This window comes from Solanum verrucosum, unplaced genomic scaffold, assembly GCF_900185275.1.
Source record: "Solanum verrucosum unplaced genomic scaffold, falcon-dt-bn FXZP01000102.1, whole genome shotgun sequence".
Classification (NCBI taxonomy): domain Eukaryota; kingdom Viridiplantae; phylum Streptophyta; class Magnoliopsida; order Solanales; family Solanaceae; genus Solanum; species Solanum verrucosum.
In genome coordinates, this window is record NW_026019930.1 from 1,918,651 (window position 1) to 1,933,070 (window position 14,420).

At 33.7% G+C, this 14,420-nt stretch overlaps 3 protein-coding genes across 4 annotated transcripts; 1 reads left to right on the plus strand and 2 right to left on the minus strand.

Moving 5' to 3' along the window:
* Nucleotides 1-1,327: 1,327 nt before the first annotated feature.
* LOC125829736 (uncharacterized) lies at nucleotides 1,328-7,826 on the plus strand. 2 transcript variants are annotated; one of them, XM_049508930.1, is made up of 14 exons: nucleotides 1,328-1,481; nucleotides 3,080-3,500; nucleotides 3,691-3,782; nucleotides 4,036-4,194; nucleotides 4,345-4,681; nucleotides 5,334-5,452; nucleotides 5,544-5,616; nucleotides 5,686-5,906; nucleotides 5,990-6,046; nucleotides 6,125-6,260; nucleotides 6,471-6,593; nucleotides 6,674-6,844; nucleotides 7,284-7,343; nucleotides 7,420-7,826. In XM_049508930.1, the coding sequence occupies exons 1-14, from the start codon at nucleotides 1,438-1,440 to the stop codon at nucleotides 7,537-7,539; spliced, it is 2,133 nt and encodes a 710-aa protein (XP_049364887.1). In that variant the 5' UTR covers nucleotides 1,328-1,437; the 3' UTR covers nucleotides 7,540-7,826. The 2 variants fall into 2 exon arrangements, 1 of the variants encoding a protein (XP_049364887.1); XR_007443105.1 differs by having other exon boundaries at nucleotides 1,344-1,481; nucleotides 6,708-6,844.
* A 749-nt stretch (nucleotides 7,827-8,575) lies between these two features.
* On the minus strand, nucleotides 8,576-9,835 carry LOC125829630 (aquaporin TIP2-1-like). The gene is made up of 3 exons (XM_049508826.1): nucleotides 9,547-9,835; nucleotides 9,113-9,363; nucleotides 8,576-8,967 (listed from the first exon to the last, which is right to left on the minus strand). Exons 1-3 carry the CDS (start codon nucleotides 9,671-9,673, stop codon nucleotides 8,596-8,598), a joined length of 750 nt encoding a protein of 249 aa, XP_049364783.1. The 5' UTR covers nucleotides 9,674-9,835; the 3' UTR covers nucleotides 8,576-8,595.
* Nucleotides 9,836-12,612: 2,777 nt separating this feature from the next.
* LOC125831678 (uncharacterized) lies at nucleotides 12,613-13,674 on the minus strand. Its single transcript, XM_049510860.1, has one exon. The coding sequence runs from the start codon at nucleotides 13,672-13,674 to the stop codon at nucleotides 12,613-12,615; it is 1,062 nt and encodes a 353-aa protein (XP_049366817.1).
* Between the last annotated feature and the right edge of the window lie 746 nt (nucleotides 13,675-14,420).

The window sequence follows — 14,420 nt, forward strand, 5'->3', positions numbered from 1 at the left end:
ATATGATTGTTGATGAAAATGTTGAACAATCGGCTCAGGGTAACAAAGTTATGTGCTTTGTCTATTTCACGATGTATGAAATGATGCTTATTGCACTCACCCCAAACTACCACATTGCTCCAGTGTTATGAACACTACTTGTTATTTGTTGCAACGAAGATCCAATCGACTTGTAATACAAACTTATGGTTAGTTTTGATAGTTTTTAAAAACTTATGGGTATAAATCATATTTTCTCTAAAAAAGTGAAATATGTTTCTCAAATACTATGGCAAACACATGGTGAAATTTCACCCAAATAATATTTGTCAAAAATATTTAAAAATATATTGTCAAACGCTAGCTAAAAGTCACCTAAGTTGAGGTGCAACAATATTAATTTCCTTAGACCATAATAACTAGTATGAAAAATATCCAAATATAACTCTTTTCTAGCAACAAAATGATTCCATCTAAAATATGTTACATAAAACCATATTGAAAGCCTTCTTCATATCAACTATCACAAATAATTATAAATAGATGAATTATATAATAAAGAATCATCAAAACTTTATCAAAATTAGGTATGCTATTTCATATAATTGCTACTCCTCATCTACATTTTCTCTTCATTTATAATGAAAAAAACACTTTTCTCTCTTTCTTTTCTTCATAAAAGGTGCGTGCACCTTTCTTTAAAATTATTACATTCGTAACATAAATAATATCATTATATTTCAATTATTAATAAGCAAAAACAAACTCAAGTTTTAACATCTTAAAATAAAATTTACACATGTAAGAATTACATGAAATTTACTATAATCACAAATTTATTTAAAACCATACTCTTTGTGATGTGATGCACCTTCTTTTTTTAAAAAAACTTTTAATATGATATTTGTAACCACACGCATTTTTAATTTCTCTTAGGTCATAAATTTTAACTTTTTAAAAATAATATTCAATGCCTTATTAAAGCATATTACATAAATTAGGACAACAATATAGCAATAATTAGAAGTTGTCCCACCAACAAAGGTTATGATACTATTCCTTTCTCGAGTCTCCCACGTTTCTACACTTTAATTATATAAGACTTTTTGGTATAAATTTAAATTTGCTCTTTGATTCAAATAATTTACCCCTTAATATAAAAATTTATGACGTACCTTTAAATTTAACCAGCCTCAATATTTATTGGACACGACACCAATAAAATTTGTGCCACTTCTTTATTAGTGATACCGTCGATTTTCCTCGTAACAAACTAAATTGAACATCGGGGTTAGGGGGTAGCTGGTTGGAGCTAAATCCCAAGTTGGATTTAGGTATTCAACTGCCAAATATCAAATTCCAGATTTATTTCTCTCTCTACCTCGATGGCTTCGCTTTTAAATATACACCCTTTTCACCCCTATCCATTTTCTTCTTTCCTTTTTCGTCGCCTTTTCAATGGCTTCCCTTTTCGCTCTCCGAATTTCCAGTTTACACAATCAGTAAGTTCTCTCCCCAAATTTTCTCTTTTATGTTTACTCATCGTTTTATCGAATTGTTGAATCCTGAAATCTGTCAGTTAAATGGAAGAGTCAACGCGAACGATTTGCACCTTTGTATTTCTTAATCGAGTAATGTGCTTAGTATAAATATTTGTTGTTATCAGTTCAATCCCTGAAGCTTTTGCCTTTTAGTACATCAGATTCATTTCTGAGATGGAAATGTTTGGGGGGGAGCCAGTCTGTGTTTGGGGAATTAATAAGCATTGGTTAATGGTGGAGTATATTTGTGGATTTCTTCTTGTTCCGTGAGTTAAAGGAATGGAAATTTTAAGTTGAGATACCGAAATCAATAAATTGGGAAATCCTCCCCCTCTTGAGCTAGTTTTTGGAGTTAGTTAGACCCAGGAATCATTTCTTTACACTATCTTGTCTAATAATAATTTTGGGAATCGATGATATAACTAAAATGGAAATGTAAAAGGAAACTTGATTTATAAAGCATCAATATTTCTTTTTCCTTTTTGTTTTGTTAATTGTGTAAATCAATTTATTCAGAGTATGGTACAATAGATGAAATCATGAAAATGTATTGGTACAATTAAAAGAGATTGGCTGAAATGGAGGAGTGACTTAAGAGGTTTCTAATAAAGTGAATGTCAAGTTCTATCAAATGATTGTGAACCATTTATATTATGTGGGAAGGAATGTTGGGCTTCTAAGATCGATATATCTGCAAGATATGGATGTTAAGATGGATGTGTGATCATACTAGATTGGACAAATTAGAAATGATCACCTTTGATAAATGGGAGAAGTACATGTAGAAAATAGACTGAGGAAGATCGCTCAAGAACATAACACAGTGAAAACAAATGGTCAATATAGTATCAACTAGTGGGTATCAAAGTTAAGTTGTTTTACACTTCAATCTAGTTTGGCAAGGTATTCTTGTTTGTGTTAGAGACTTGTATCAGTGTAGAGACAAGTGTGAGATTTTGAGAAAATCTACTTTTAGAGAACTCTTTATTTACCTTGAAAGATAATTTATTTACTAATATTCACATGAAATATGTCCAAATTAGAATGGCGTGGATATTGAGAACTCATATGTCAACCACAACTGTCAACTAGCTTGGTGTGGAGTATTATTGATTGATTTTAAATAATAAGTGCAATGTGAATAAGTTTTCAAGTGTATACAATTCAAGAAAGGAAGGAAAAGGTTTTACTATCATACAAACGACAAATGCTAGATTTGATGCTTCTTAGATGGTTGTCCTTCATCCAGTGATAAGTTCCACTTAACCAGTTCAGTTTAGTTGTCTAAAATTGTGTGTGAGGGGAGTGCAAATCATCCCACTAACAAATTAACTGCTAACCTTAGATGAGTTTAGTCAGTAGACTATAAACACCATCTGCAGAAAAGGTCCAAGCAAGTCTACTAGGTTTGGGGATCTTAAATTGAAATCACCATCAGAATCTCTAAATCATAGATATTTGTCAGTATACAAAGGTAGCTTACAATGTCCTTGAGACGTTTGAATTCTTCATATTTCAGCCATTAAATAGAATTCCCTGATGGATCTTCTGTGCTGCAGAGAAATTGTCAGATCATGGAACTTAGCAAAATCTGGTACTAAGAAACTGTGTTCATCTAACATAAATGTGAATGAGCAGAGTTTTGGCTGTGTAAAATATGTCGTTCTGCAAGGACATCTTTCTGGATCATTGTCCCAAAAGATTCCAGTGAAATGCATTCCTTCAGAAGCACTAGGATCAGTGGCAGCTACAGGCAACCCTGACCAAAACATTATTATGGTGGACTCTTCTATAGTCAGTAGTCACAGGGATGAGATGGAATTCAGCCGAGTCAATTGTCTTGTGTGGGTACTGCATGAGTCTGCAAGAAGCTTTTCAGTTGCAGTACAGACCCTTGAATTGGCTAAAAATAGGCCCGAGCTTGCAATGGCATGGGTTGGGGTGGATGTGCATGCCTGGCATAAAAGCATCGCATATCAGGTATGGAAGTACAACCTGCATTTCTGCTAGTATAGATTTCTGACACTGCATTTTGTGGTTCAGTTTTAAACTGTGAAGGTTAATATCAATCGTGCTTCCATATTAAACACCTAGCTCATAACTATAAAAATTGTCAAGTTCGTGAACTTTGTAACCTATGCAACAAATAAAAACATGTGCTGCTTCACAGGTAGCAATTTATGCTTTGTTCAAAGCAGCAATAGAAGTGGAAGTGTTTCTTTCTCGCAAACGCAGCAACAATGTTTCTTCTGTTCATGAAATGTAAGTTTGACTATCTTGAACTTTTCCACAAATGGACATTCGTGTATTGTCATGTAGTTTTAAGTGTTAAGCTTATCAATTTCTGGCTCACTCAGTTTTTACTTCTCCTCCGATAATATTCGTTGTGGAACCCACATCATGAACTCCTATGTGTTTGTGTGTCTTCTATATATGGAGAAGGAAACTACATGTCACGATTTGACAATTTTTTCCTTTTTCTTGTTTTCATTTTCTCCTCCTTGTTTTACATCAGTTTATCCCCAATCACCGACTTTCTTGGAGAGCGCATTGAAAGTCAGTTGAATTTGAGGCATCCAAAGCTGGTGCAATGGTTTAGAACACTGGAGCTGCCACGGATTGCAGGAATGTTCATTCCCCTATTCAAGAAATGGTCTGTGGACTATGCAGGAAGGTATGTCCTTAAAGACCACTGCTTTGTTATCAGGTTATATTAGCTGTTTTCATGATGCAACTGAATGCTCTTGAACAGTAATCTTCTGATTGATATTGCTCATATTCGTCATATCTCAGTTGATAAAACATCTAATACAGAACTATTCAGTGGTGTTGCAGGAAATATCTTGGCAATAAGTTGTTGCACAGCAGTGCGGAAATTAGGTTCAGGACGAGTTTCTTGTCCTTTGTTTTCAGCTTCAGTTGAAGATGCACTAGTAGAGCTCATGAACTTGTCACATAGACTTGTTTCAATTGATAAATTGCACTATTTAGCTACTGAGGCTGGATTCGAAGAAGACTTCTTGATCCATTTTGGTAGAAAGGTTCTACCAAGTAACAATATTGAAGATGTAGAATTTTGGATAGGATTGGTTCAACGAAAACTCAGTAATGCATTTCACAGAGAAAATGTAATTGCAGACAAGCATAATTTTCACGACAAGGTTAGTATTTACTAATTGGTTTGTAGCCGATTAATTCTGTTAATGATCTCTTTTTTACTGTTGCACAAAACCTGTGGAATACGTCCAAACATATGATATCTCGACGTAACTCTGTCATTGAACTGTGTTTAGGTCTTGAATTCAGAGAGAGAAGGTTACATCTACATGCAATTTTTCTCTCTCTGTATTTTGTCAATTCTGTCTTTTAATGTTAAAGAAATTCCATTATGGGACTGATTTTGAGTTGATAAACGCCTTTTTCTTCCTATTTCTATAAGTTTGATAAAAAGATTGATAATTGATTGAATACCATGAGGTCTCAAGTTCAAATACCACCGGAGGCAAAAATATAGGTGATTCTTCTCATAAAACCTTTATGGACAAAGTTATCCTGTACCTATGCTGGTGGGAGGTAGAGGGTAACCCGTGGAATTAGTAGAGACGTGCGCAAGTTGGTCAGGACACTACAATTATGAAAAAAAGTAAGATTGACAGTAACAATATTAGGGAGTAGTTAGTTGGCGGAATTAAAGGTTTGCCCTGGCTAAAAAGACAATGAAGGTTGTTCTGTAATTTGGATGCATCAGTTACTTGTAATTGTGACAAAAAAAAGGTTATATATTGAACTGATTGTAGTTTCAAGATCTGACAGGTTCAAGAAAATAGTTTAGCTACCCTGGGACTTTTTGCATATCTGGGAAGAGAGACAAGATTGTTCCTCTCGGAAATGGGTGTAAAGGATCTTGATGAGCAAACTAGAGATTTTCTGAGGTATTTAAAAGAGAGCCTACTTTCCTTACTCTAGTCAGTATGGCCTGTACATTTGATTGATATTGGACAATTTTGCGCTTTCTCCTTGCAGTTACTTAGAATGTGGTAGCCTTCTTTTGCATCCAGAATTCTCCACTCTCTCTGAGTATCAGCTCTTCATGGAGGTAAGTATTTAAAATAACTTGGAAAATATGAAAGAAATAAACGATTGCTGCTGAAAACAACTCTCGCAGGTAGTAGCCAATGAAATTGGATGGCTCGACTTTTATGCTGAATCTGCTAGCAAGTTTTGTGTCAAAAGAAGATCCAAACAACATCCAATTCAAGCGGAAAAAGAAATAATTTTGTACACTGTTTTAACTGTATGCTATGATGTTATAGCTGGATTCGCCCACTATAACAATTCTGCGCAGCAGCCATTAGATGCAAAGTTACTGGACTTCTTGCTTCAGAGGTATCAAATCATTCTGAGTATGTATTGGAAGTCTCAACATAAATGTAGCTCACTCTTAAGCTGATTTCTGTCAATCTCTTTAGTCAGAGTCTGCTGTCTGTATGTCTGGAGGACTACTGGGCAGCTTATGATAGAACAGGGTATGTTGGATTTAATGACAAAGTTTAATCTTCTGTTGCTGCACATTCCAATGATGAGTTGCCTATCCTCTTAAACAGAGAAGTGCAAAAATTTGCTGATAGAAGTGCATCTGATCCGGCAGCATCTTTGTTTAGTAAAGGTGGAATGGGTTCATCCATCATATTGGACGTGAAAGAGAAGCCAATACATCAATATAGATCTAGATTGAATCAGGTACAAGCACCAGATTTAATAAATAGGGACTGCTATACTGAGTTTATTCTCTAGTGAATCACTCTTGGTTCAAAATTTCTCGATTACTAAATAGACTGTCCATCAAGAAAATGCATCTCTAGTCATCTAATATTTGTTCACAACCTCTTAACTCGGTAATCAGTTTCTGAAGCCCTTTATAGACTGATAATTTCTTTTATCAAATGACAGACCACCAGCTCTGCTGTGATGGACCCTGTGACACTGGTGGAATCGGAATGCTCTACTGCACCCAAACCAATGCATGAAAATTTACTAAGAAAATCTATGACCAAGCTGATATCTGCAAGTGTTGTAAGTTATTATCCAGTTATTCAATCATATCAAAAGAGTATGCTCTATAGTAGTTAATTTTTTATTGCATTATGCTATAGGATTTCTGGATGGGTACTGAATTGCTCTTTACAGACGTATCGGATGCTTTAGAGCTACTTATAAAGCAGTTGAAAGGCCGTCAACTCACCAAAAGGGAGAGAAAGAAAATGAAGAGAACGCTGGGTGATATAGCTACCCTTGTTCCCATAACCATCTTAATGCTAATCCCTGTAAGGATCAACTATATCAAACAACAGATTTTTGTTCCTTCTGCTCAAAGCTTATATTCTCTGCTGAATGAACTTGTCTTCTGGTCAACTTCATGCTCTCTATGCTAGAAATGTTTTAGCGCCTATAGAACTTATATGCCGAGGTTAAAAGAACTAGAAAGTAAGCATGCTAAAGTCTTTTTTAAAAGGAAATGATCCGGAAAATGTGCCATGTCTATCCTGGTTCTCAAGATTACCAAAAAAGAATTAAAAAATTAAAGTTCATTTCCACGAAATTGTATTAATGGTAGCGGATTGATTCTCATAGTTGTTGTACAATATACTTCTAAGATGAACAACCTTCATCTAGTTTCACAATGTCAATGTGAAAAATATTTTTTTCCTATTGTTCTCACAAATAAAAGAGCTTCTCAAAGATTCACTGTGTTAAATTTATCAGGTTTCCGCAGTGGGTCATGCAGCAATGCTAGCGGCAATCAAGAAATATGTCCCAAGTTTGGTAATTAACTGTAATCTATCATTCTATACATTATTCCTTTCTGTCATTTGCTTATAAGTTAGTCTTTATGGCCCAGATTCCTTCTCCGTTTTCTTCTGAAAGGCTTGATCTAATGAAACAATTAAAGAGAACGAAGAAGAAAGAAGTCCAAGCTCGAAGCAGCATAGACAACCCTTCTTCTAAAGTTGTAGAGTGAATGCAAGCTGCGGGAAACAACCTCATTATCATGGTGTTGGTGCAGCTTAACTTCTGTAGAGTGGCAAGAGGCGTTGCACATATACCTTATTACAGCCAATGCAAGAAACTATCAGTAAGAGGAAACAGAAACAACACTTTTTCACAAGCACATGTACACACAGATCCTGCTAAATTTAGTTCTAGAGAAAGCAACTTTGTTTTTGATCAACTGTATTTTCTCTAGGCATCATCTGACAATTGTTCATATATATCCATGGTTTAAAATGAAGCTTTCGAGTTTCTAAATTTCTAATCGTTGCAATCATCTGACAATTGTTCATATTTGTACAGTGTATGCTTATGAGCTCTTAGTAGCATTTTCTTTTTACTGAGGACTAGGTGAATGTTTTTAAAATATAAGCAGACGTGGGACACAAAAAGAAAATATTTTAGCTACTCTTGAGTCGAGTTTTTTTCCCTAGATAGATAGCATAACTGTAAACAGAGGCGGATCTAAGAGGGGTGAGCGTGTTCATCTTAATCTTTTTTCAGTAAAAAATTACACTGTTGAATATTTAAGGTAATTTTCTTTATTGTTTATGTATGAATATATAGATCTTGAATCCTTTGAACACAAGACTGGAAGTTAGATTAGTGATTTAGGGTGTTCAAAATCACTTGAAGTTCCACGTTCGATTTCCAGGCACTACAATTTTATTTTTGAACCTGTAAAAACAAAGAGAGATGGAACCAAAAAGATTTTTTATCTTTATTTTCCATTTATTGGGTGTTGTGGGAGATGAGAGAATTTTATTTAGTCTATTTTGTAAAATACAACCATTATGATCAATGAATGGATAAAATCTCATCAAATTCGTACACCATTTCGAACATTTCATCGAAGTTGTATCCAAATTTTATGCACAACAAAAGCTAGAAGTTGAGCAAGATAACCTGGCCAAATGTTAAACAACCAAAAAGGAAAAAAACAGCAAAATGTCGCTTTTCTTATTCCTTTTTATTACAAAAGGCTAATTAATTAGGTACCAAACACAATCAAATTCAAACATTTCTTTTAGAAATCGCTAGAGAGTGGAACATGGTCGCCGTAGTTCATGAAGACATTGCTATAGATTAAACCGGCCAAGCCACCACCAATGAGTGGTCCAACCCAATAAATCCAGTTACCAGCAAAGTTGCCACTAGCAACTGCGGGCCCAAAAGAACGGGCTGGGTTCATTGAACCTCCGGAGAATGGGCCCGCAGCCAAAATGTTGGCACCAACAATGAAACCAATGGCAATGGGTGCAATTGTACCCAATGATCCCTTCTTGGGGTCAGCTGCTGTGGCGTACACAGTGTACACCAATGCAAATGTGATGATAATTTCCATTACAACTCCTTCAGTAGCTCCTACACCAGCTGACACACCGTGGATTGGAACAGCCTGCAGAGAGAAAAAAAAAAGATTTAGATATTTTTGAGATAATCAATTTACAATTCAATCTTAAATTATAATTACAGCTTCAGTTTCAAACAAGTTGGAATCGGTATCAGAATTCTCACTAAATCATAATTTGAAAACTAATTACCAATCCTCCAGTGACAAATTTGAGGAGGCAGCAAGCAACAATGGCACCCAAAAGCTGTGCGACCCAGTAAAACAAGCCGGTAAGAAGGGTGATTTGGCCGCCAAGAGCTAAACCAAAAGTAACAGCGGGGTTAACGTGACCACCGGAGATGTTAGCACCAATAGAAACGGCCACGAAGAGAGCAAATCCATGGCAAACTGCGACCGCAACTAGTCCCGCAGGATCAAGAGCTGCATCTGCTGTCAATTTATCTGCAAAATATTTAGAATAATTAATTATCTAATTCAAAATTTCCCAAATTACGTACTTAGATCCAAAAATAGCGTTACGTTGCATGGAATGATCAATGGCTACATTATAAATATTTAATGTTTTTGTTTTCGTTATATGAGTAATTTTCTCTTTAAGGAGGAGGAAGAGTTATTAGAAAGTACTGTAGGCAATGGCAGATCCAACACCGGCGAAGACGAAAAGCAAGGTGGAGATAAATTCAGCAACATAGGCCTTAATAGACCCACCACTGAATGAATCGTCAAAACGTCCAAAAGCTATACAAGGCATTTTGAGACCAAATTAATTAAACGCTGCAATTGACAGAGAGAAGAATATTGCTTTTGGATTACCCCAAGAGTCCCTTGTTTGTACCTATATATACTGCAAATATAACAATAAAATATGTTGCATGTCAATCAATGCACATCATGAGTTTTTGCACTATATTGTATATTTTCTGTGTGTCCACAATTAATTGTCATGTTACGATTTTTAAAAGTTAATTTGACTAATTTTTCAATATTTTAAACAAAAAATTTAGATATTCAAAATTTATACAAAAAGTATTATACATTACAATTTTTTGCATATCAATGTGATTAAAAAATAGTACATTATAAAATATTAGTCAAAATTTTTATTGTTAGACTCTATAAAAGAAAACCACGACAGTTAAAATTAAAGTGGACGGACGAAGTATCACTCTCTAGTCCCAATATACTTATTTTCCTTGTTCAAGACGGATTTAGGATTTCTAACTTATAAGTTTCAAATTATGAGTTTATATCTACTACTATTATTGAATTTTTACTTATAAATTTATGCTCATATTTCAAAAGTATTCAAAAACAGAGCCAAAATTTTAATATTATAGATTCTAAATTATTTAAAAATGAAGACTAAGAGATTATAGCTGGGTTCTAAAAATCTAATATTGCATATATAATCAATAAACTTCTTGATACAAATAGCTTATTTAAGTTAAAAAATTATTGAATTCAGTCAAACTCATAATCTCCGACCTCTAAAAGTATTAGATTTAGATGAACTGAGTATTAGGTGTATATCCAATCAGGTGTTTTATTACAAAACTTAGCTGTCACTAACATGTCGTTTTTTGGAAATGTCTCGAAGTTGATCGATCAAAATATTAATGATCATCATGTGAACCAATCGTTATAATTTATTAAGACATTTTGGGTGGTGACCCTTGTGAACAAAATAATGATTAAGAAAAAGATTTTGTGATATCTGCGTGACTATATAATGGCGGGTTTAATCTGGTCTACAATGTGCATCCACCGACCATCAAAATGGAGAATGGAGTGCTTGTGATGGAATTTGCTGGAGTTTCTCTAGAGTTATTTAGAATATGTTTGGTAGGTAAAAAGATGCTCTTTTTTTTTTATATATAAAACAATTATTCTTTTAATTATTTATATATTTTTGGTTTGGTATATCGTGAATAAAAAATATTATTATAAATATATTTATATATAATATAATCGCTAAAATACATGATTTTATGAAAAAATTATAAATTCATGGTCACCATAAAATGCATAATAAATTTGCCCCGTATGTAATGATCCCACCATTAGTAACTCAGGAGGTGGTTCTAACTAACTAGCATGTACTTGCAACGTAGTTGTTATATAAATAAATAAATTAAAGATTCTTTTTCAAAAAACAAGAAGAATTTGTTTTATTAGAAAAAATATTTTGACCGGTCAATCAAACACGGGGAAGACTAAAGAATAGGAAGAGGATCTCTCCAGTTTTCCCCCAGTACTATTTCATAGAGTTGACACGTGTCAATTTAATTTTTAATAGATCAGATTAATTTTTTTGATCAAATATTATTAACCTGTTGTGAAATATTAGCAATATAAAATAATATCAGACAATAAATATATAGACAAGATATATTAGAGATAATGCTTTCTTATTTCTTTCTTCTGTACTTTTCAATTGTCTCTTTTATAAAATAATCATCGCCTATTTATAATACAAAATGTCTCTTCAAAGTTACATGAATTAAATAGTGTTCATTTATTTCATACATGAACTTCAAAGAGAGTTACGGATGATCTTTGAAGAGAGTTACGGATCACATCCACATTAATGTATTTATAACACTCCCCCTTGGATGTCCATAGATAATGTGCCTCGTTAAAACCTTACTAGGAAAAACCCAGTGGGAAAAATCCTAGTGAAGGAAAAAGAGTACACATATCTTGTAATACGCCTTGAGTGTTGCCTCATTAAAAACCTTACTAGGAAAACCCAATGGGACAAAACTTTGGTTAAGGGAAAAAGAGTACAACACGTATTTTACTCTGATGAAAACTTTATTTGATATCCTGGAGACGACGCATTCCAATCTTATATCTTAACTTCTCAAATGTTGATGTTGGCAATGCCCTAGTGAATAAAGCAAAATTATCACTCGAACAAATCTGTTGAACATTTATCTCACCATTTTGTTGAAATCATGTGTGAAAAAGTACTTAGGTGAAATATGCTTTGTTCGGTCTCCTTTGATATATCCTCCCTTTAATTGTGCTATGCAAGCAGCATTATCTTCATACAATATTGTTGGAATCTTTGTTTGCACAGAAAGACCGCATAATTGCAAAATGTGTTGAGTCATTGATCTTGACCATACACACTCTCGACTGGCTTCATGAATGACTATTATCTCTGCATGATTTGAAGAAGTAGCAACTATTGTTTGCTTCATCGAACGCTATAATATAGTCGTATCTCCATATGTGAATAAATAGCCCGTCTGAGATCGGGCTTTATGTGGATCAGACAAATAGCCAGCATCTGCATAACCGATCAATTCTGACTTGGATGCATTAGAATACAACAATCTCATATCAATTGTTCCTCCAGGTAGTAATGCGGCTTCTCTTCCAGAGCCCTCAATCAATTTTGTACTACCAGATATTGTATTAACATATGCATTTTTCATTACCAAATAAGAGAAATATTTCTTTTCTCTTAGTATCGTATGAGTTGTGGCATTGTCCAGAAGACACATATCTCCATTACTCATCTTGGATCCAACTGAAGACTAGGAAATTTTATTTATCTTCATAAAAATAAAAATACATAATAAGAAGTATGAAACTTAACAAAAGAAAATTTAAGTACATGAACTTTAAGTAAGACATTAAAAACACATAATATTATTCATTTCCCAATTTAATTATCAATCTTCAATTGCGATCCCCAAAGAAGTCCTCAACTTCTAGATGAGTAATATCATCGAGCCCATCAAAAGCATCATCTTTCAATGCTAAATTTGCCTTAATATTTTCATCATATTTTTGAGAAGACCCTGCCTGAGCATCATTTTTTAGAGTCAAATGTGACTCCACTCGGGTAGAAGAGGAGGCACCACCTCTATTCCCTTTCCTTTTAAAGGAATTTTGATACAGCCTGACAAAATGCTCAGGTGCCCGACATTCATTTTTCCAGTGACCTTTAAGGCCACAACGATGACAGTGATCATCCTTGCCTTTTGAAGGATTATTTTGAGAACCCATATTGTTCTCCCTTTTGTTATGACCACCACCTCGACGATTATTATATCGTCTTTTGCCTTTGCCACGTCCACACACATTATCATGGTCCCGATTATTTTGTCTTATTTCAGACTGGCCGTGTGTTTCTACCCCGTGGGCCTCCGGTAATGGAGCACTTTCAGTGGGATGGGCTTCATGATTTTTCATTAAAAGGTCATTATGCTGCTCAGCCACCAGAAGGCATGAGATTAATTCAGAGTATTTTTTAAAACCCTTTTCACGATATTGCTGTTGTAATATCATATTGGAGGCATGGAAAGTAGTTAGTGTATTTTCCAACATGTCCTCATCTTTTATAACTTCCCCACATAATTTTAATTGGGGAGTGATTCTAAATACAACAGAGTTATACTCAATTACAGTTTTATAATCTTGAAACCGTAAGTGCATCCACTCATAACGAGCCCTTGGCAATACAGTTTCCTTGAGGTGGTCATACCTCCCTTTTAAACCTATCCACAATTCAAGTGGATCTTTCACTGTTAAGTATTCAACCTTCAGGCTTTCATCAAGATGATGACGAAGGAAAATCATAGCTTTCGCTTTATCCTGACTTGATGCCTTATTTCCTTTGATTATACAATCACCAAGACCCTTAGTGGTAAGGTGAATTTCAGCATCAAGTACCCATGACAAATAGTTCTTTCCAGAAATGTCAAGTGCCACAAATTCAAGCTTTGACAAATTCGACATGATGAAAACTATCATAAAATAATTGAGTTAATATTATGATGTTGGTTTCTTTATAATAAATGATAAAGTATAATATGATTATAAAATATATTATATGTTATATGCATGCACATTGAATGTCTCAAAAACATATAAACTAATAATGTATTGAAACCATAGTTTTAATATGTAATTTTAATTGTTCTATAATATTTATTATTAATTTCAATAGATATTAACGCCAAATTTTTGTAAGAGTTTCAAGTCATATTTAATACAATAATATTCTTCTTTATGACACACCAATATACTTATCATAATGTATGAAAATACTTACGAGTTATTTTAACTAGCATGCTATCATATTACTTAGTAATTAATTTAGAGTTATAAGTTAGTAGCATATAAATAACATAACAATATAAACTTGAAACGTATTGATTATTATGCCTAGTAAAGTATCATAATAATAGCTAAATCAAGTTATATATGCAGTAATTAAATTATCGACCAAAGATTTATGCAAGTCCTATTAGAGGTGTTATAAACATATAAATGTATACCTGACTCTAAAAGAAAGTTGATTAACTTTTAGGAATTAATTTCGAATTAAGTAGGTCTCAGTTGGTTAGAGATTTGTGCTGATAACATGTTGTGAAATATTAGCAATATAAAATAATATCAGACAATAAATATATAGACAAGATATATGGGAATAATGCTTTCTTATTTCTTTCTTCTGTACTTTTCAATTATCTCTTTTATAA

Bases quoted from the DNA above. Each gene is read 5' to 3' on its own strand.
- LOC125829736 (XM_049508930.1), top strand. From the start codon at position 1,438: ATGGCTTCCCTTTTCGCTCTCCGAATTTCCAGTTTACACAATCA. The intron at 5,453-5,543 runs GTATTTAAAAGA...TTCTCCTTGCAG, and splicing joins CAAACTAGAGATTTTCTGAG to TTACTTAGAATGTGGTAGCC. The intron at 6,594-6,673 runs GTAAGTTATTAT...ATTATGCTATAG, and splicing joins AGCTGATATCTGCAAGTGTT to GATTTCTGGATGGGTACTGA.
- LOC125831678 (XM_049510860.1), bottom strand. From the start codon at position 13,674: ATGTCGAATTTGTCAAAGCTTGAATTTGTGGCACTTGACATTTCTGGA.
- LOC125829630 (XM_049508826.1), bottom strand. From the start codon at position 9,673: ATGCCTTGTATAGCTTTTGGACGTTTTGACGATTCATTCAGTGGTGGG. The intron at 9,364-9,546 runs GTACTTTCTAAT...AATATTTTGCAG, and splicing joins TGGATCTGCCATTGCCTACA to ATAAATTGACAGCAGATGCA. The intron at 8,968-9,112 runs GTAATTAGTTTT...TTCTCTCTGCAG, and splicing joins AATTTGTCACTGGAGGATTG to GCTGTTCCAATCCACGGTGT.